At 39.6% G+C, this 5,366-nt stretch overlaps 1 protein-coding gene across 1 annotated transcript; it reads left to right on the top strand.

The window, feature by feature from the left end:
• OXP1 (oxoprolinase 1) lies at positions 1-3,119 on the top strand (the record flags this gene model as incomplete). Its single annotated transcript, XM_089716644.1, is given in 1 exon segment — positions 1-3,119. A coding segment is annotated over 1 exon segment (2,814 nt), but the record flags the coding sequence as incomplete, so codon positions are not given.
• Positions 3,120-5,366: the final 2,247 nt, after the last annotated feature.

The raw sequence follows: 5,366 nt of genomic DNA, 5'->3' as shown, positions 1-5,366 counted from the left end.
AGGTATGCTGGGAGTTATGAACAAGTTATTGAAACCCAGATTGCTGGGGCCATAATACAAGCACCTCAGCTTGATATAAATACTGTTGCTGCTGGTGGTGGATCAAAGTTGAAGTTCCAATTTGGTGCTTTCCGTGTAGGACCAGAATCAGTGGGTGCCCACCCAGGTCCTGTTTGTTATAGGAAAGGAGGACAATTGGCAGTCACTGATGCTAATCTTATTCTTGGTTTTGTTATTCCTGATTATTTCCCATCCATTTTTGGTCCCCACGAAGATCAGCCTTTAGATATTGAGGCAACCAGAGAGGAATTTAAGAAGCTTGCAAAACAAATAAATTCATATAGGAAGAGCCAAGATGCATCTGCAAAGGACATGACAGTGGAAGAGATTGCCCTGGGCTTTGTGAATGTTGCAAATGAAACGATGTGCCGGCCTATACGGCAGTTAACCGAGATGAAAGGCCATGAAACAAGAAGCCATGCTCTTGCTTGCTTTGGAGGTGCTGGGCCACAGCATGCTTGTGCAATTGCCAGATCATTGGGAATGAAAGAAGTACTCATTCACAAGTTCTGTGGTATCTTAAGTGCTTATGGTATGGGATTGGCAGATGTTGTAGAAGAGGCACAAGAGCCCTATTCTGCTGTATATGGTCCTGAATCTGTTTTGGAGGCTTCCTGCAGAGAAGATATGTTAGTAAAGCAGGTAAAGCAGAAGCTACAAGCACAAGGATTTAGAGGGGAAAACATTACAACAGAGACATATTTAAATTTAAGGTATGAAGGTACGGATACTTCTATCATGGTAAGGAGACATGTAAATGAAGATGGATCAGCAGGCGACTATGCTGTGGAATTTGTCAAGTTATTCCAGCAGGAGTATGGATTCAAACTGCAAAACAGGAATATTATTATCTGTGATGTAAGAGTTCGTGGTATTGGCGTCACTAATATACTAAAGCCACAAGTCCTAGAACCCACTCCTAGTTCCCCAAAAATGGAAGGCCACTACAAGGTTTACTTCAGGAATGGATGGCATGATGCACCTCTCTTCAAGCTTGAGAATCTGGGGCCTGGACATATTATAGTTGGCCCTTCAATCATCATGAATGGCAATAGTACTGTGATAGTAGAACCCAACTGCAATGCTGTTGTAACTAAATATGGTAACATTAAAATAGAAATTGGTTCCAATATGAGCACTGAGGAAGTAGCTGAAAACGTTGCAGATGTTGTTCAGCTGTCAATTTTCAATCACAGGTTTATGGGGATAGCTGAACAAATGGGACGGACCCTCCAGAGAACTTCCATATCAACAAATATCAAGGAAAGGCTAGATTTCTCCTGTGCTCTTTTTGGTCCTGATGGAGGACTAGTTGCTAATGCTCCCCATGTCCCTGTGCACCTTGGAGCTATGTCAAGTACAGTTAGATGGCAGCTCAATTATTGGGGTGACAATTTGAAGGAAGGTGATGTATTGGTTACCAATCATCCTTGTGCTGGAGGTAGCCATCTTCCTGATATTACTGTCATTACACCAGTTTTTGACAAGGAAAAACTGGTGTTTTTTGTTGCAAGTAGAGGACATCATGCAGAGATTGGAGGTATTACTCCTGGAAGTATGCCTCCGTTTTCAAAGTCCATATGGGAAGAAGGAGCTGCAATCAAAGCATTTAAGCTTGTGGAAAGTGGAGTTTTTCAAGAAGAAGGAATCATCAAACTTCTCAAATTCCCAGGTTCTGATGAATTGACTTATAAAATCCCAGGAACCCGCCGGCTTCAAGACAATTTATCAGATCTACATGCACAAGTAGCAGCAAACCAGAGAGGAATTTCCCTTATCAAAGAACTGATTGAGCAGTATGGTTTAGATACTGTTCAGGCATACATGACCTATGTGCAGCTTAATGCAGAAGAAGCAGTGAGAGAGATGCTCAAGTCAGTTGCTGCAAGAGTTTCAAATCAGCCAACCGTGTTTCGGGAGAACAATTCTGTGACAATCGAGGAAGAGGAATACATGGATGATGGCTCTGTGATACATCTAAAACTTACTATTGATTCTGATAAAGGTGAAGCGAATTTTGATTTTAGTGGGACTAGTCCTGAGGTATATGGGAATTGGAATGCACCAGAAGCAGTAACAGCTGCAGCAGTCATATACTGCCTACGCTGTCTGGTTGATGTTGATATTCCTCTTAATCAGGGTTGCTTAGCCCCTGTTAAAATTCATATTCCTCCTGGCTCATTCCTCTCTCCAAGTGACAAGGCTGCTGTGGTTGGAGGTAATGTTCTCACATCTCAGAGAATAACTGATGTTGTCCTTACTGCATTTCAGGCCTGCGCTTGCTCTCAGGGTTGTATGAACAATCTCACTTTTGGAGATAACACTTTCGGTTATTATGAAACAATTGGCGGTGGAAGCGGGGCTGGTCCAAGCTGGGATGGGACAAGTGGAGTCCAGTGTCATATGACCAATACCCGAATGACTGATCCAGAAATTTTTGAGCAGAGGTATCCTGTCATTTTGCGTAAGTTTGGACTTAGAGAGAACAGTGGGGGAGATGGACTTCACAAAGGAGGTGATGGGATTATAAGGGAGATAGAATTTAGACGACCAGTTGTTGTGAGCATTCTTTCAGAGAGGCGAGTACACGCACCAAGAGGACTAAAAGGAGGGAAAGATGGGGCTCGTGGGGCTAATTACCTGATTACACAAGATAAACGGAAAGTTTACCTTGGTGGTAAGAACACTGTTGAGGTGCAGGCAGGTGAAATTTTGCAGATTTTAACGCCGGGTGGGGGTGGATGGGGTTCTTGATCATGCTATGTCCAAATACTGCATCTTGAGTTTTACATTCCTGTTGAATTTGAAGTTGTGCTTGCCTTGATGGTGTATCAGAAACATTTTTCCAGGAAAACAAATAAAATATTTTGCAAGTTTACTTTTCCTGTAATACTTTTCCTTCTGTTGTACCTTTCCTATTAGCAACTGCAGAATGGATATTACATATGTAATAAAGGCTTCCCTTTGGAAGTGAAGTGTTGAAGCCTCTCCGAGTTACATGTTTTAAAAATTAGTTCATTTCAATGTGGATTCAAATGTTAAATTTGTTTTTTTTGTCACCTTTATTGTCATTATTTTATGTTTGTGTTTGACTCCTTTCCTTCTTTGCATATGATCTAAATTTGTGAACCGTAGATCCTTTCCTTCTTTGTGTATGATACTTATGGTGGCATTGACACTTAAATTCGCAAGAAATCGCAACAAGTAATAAAGTGTGAATAGAGTATCTTTCCACAAAGATTGTATATCAAGTACTAATATCGTATTATCCTACTATTATTTAAACGAAATTAATTTAAAAGAAATAAAAAAAATCAAGATAATTTGATGAAAAGAAATCAATGATTAGAAGGATACTAGGGATTTCGACTTCACTTAATTATATCCAATTTATTTTATTAGTTTGATAATCAATTTTAATTGTTCAAGAAGGAGAAACAACTTTAAGATCGCTAACAAGTTCTCCCGATGTATTATTAACTATTTTAACTCGGTCTAATTACCTATCTTCTGTTGACCATGATTTTAGCATCGAGCCCTAGAAAATTCCGCTACAGTTTCAATGGCGTAAGAATTAGCCCAATCAGACATCGTTTGAGCCTCGAACAGACTCCCAAAAGCTCGAAAACTCAAAAATCAAGCCAAAAGGGCAAGACAGTAATTTGCCTTGATTGGTACTGATCACCTGTCTGCTGGTACCGACTGAGCCCCTCGGAGCAGCCCTCATCGGTACCGATGTTGACATGGTTGGTACCTATGTGACATGGTCAGTACCAACCAGGGTCCGCCCCAGCCTATAAATTGGCACTTCACTCCTCATTTGCAAGGACCTCTTGTTGCTTTATTGAGCGCTTCTCAAGTTTCAATGACTCTATTTCTCCCTTTGCGAACGATTCTAAGTTTTTAGGGTCTGACTTTGCTCTTCTTTCTTAGTTGAGCCAAAGCCCGACTTGGTTCTCAAAAGTTGATCATTTCGAATTTCATTCACACTTTAGTCTTCCTTAAACTAAAGCTACTTCGATTAATTAATAATTCGTTAATTAACAATATTAAAAAACTATACTAGGGTGCTCGTGTCCTACCTTTGCTACTTTGGAGAAAGACTTGACCTCCTTGGTCGTTTTACAAATGTGGAGCCCAATCGGACCGCGTGACACACCCTAGGGTATAAATTGCTAAACTTAATCTTTGTCAATTAAGCCAGTCCAATTGGCAAAACCGTCAAAATCGGTTTTCAATCAAAGCCTGGTCCGTTTGGCACCCTATAAGCCCACTCCATGAGTGGCCCTTCAAAATCTTATCATCCTAATTGATGGTAGAACTTCGTGCCCCTTGATCCTCATAAAAATGAGGTATGAAGGCACACCTACTGATTTCAGCCTAGGTAGCGAGCCCCCGACCAAATTGACCAGTTTGGATCTAGGGGAACATGTTGCACGATTTAGAATCCTCGATAAATGAGGCTAGAGTTAGGCTCCCCTTCAAATTACACGCTTTTCAATTAATTATGCTTTTATACACTATATTTTTTATATTGCCATGCATTATTAGTATGCTCATGCATCTTATAACTATTATCCATGCAAACAATATTTTGATTTCTCGATTAAGTACCCAAACCATTGATTCATTTTGAAAGAAGCTGAAAATCTAGTCCCCGAACCCAATAATTCCAGACTGGCCTTCCTCGATCAAGATCTTGAGTATTTTAAGATTTGATCAGGCTAGTGCATTGTATCCTAAAAGCAAACTGAAAAATGGAGTCAATCACGAGGTTTTTTCCTTAATCTTTTTTCCCAAAAATAAAAACAAATTAATGTGACGACTCTAACACATCACACACTGTCAAAGTGCTCCAAAGAGCCAACCTGACACACATAAGTGCTAAACAAGCCATAATCTAATAATCCAACAAAAAGAAACTGTAAAGAGTTCCTCCCAGTTTCCGTAACGACTGGATTAAAACTCCGTCCTTCAGATCTTTCCCTCGACGCTCAGTTGGGGGGCGAACATCTTCCAATAGCACAATCACCCATGAATTAAATCATTAAGTTTTATGGTTGTTTATGAATTCATAACCTAAGGTCATTAACTTATGAAAATCTCCCATGAGTCAAACCATATAGCTTCCGCATCAAGTTATTATTCTCATGTAATTTATTACATTTTTCTTATCAAAAATCATTGTCTCGATAATGATTAATGAAATAAATCAATCCAGAGGAGAAGTTTTGTCTGAAAGTATTAAGTTCAATAATAAATTATACCATGAACAAAGAAAAATAAATTTAATATTATAAATTGGA

The sequence above is a fragment of the Jatropha curcas genome, chromosome 11 (assembly GCF_041381405.1).
Source record: "Jatropha curcas cultivar XTBG-Jc1 chromosome 11, XTBG_Jcur_1.0, whole genome shotgun sequence".
NCBI lineage: Eukaryota > Viridiplantae > Streptophyta > Magnoliopsida > Malpighiales > Euphorbiaceae > Jatropha > Jatropha curcas.
This window is presented reverse-complemented; position numbering and strand designations above follow the sequence as displayed.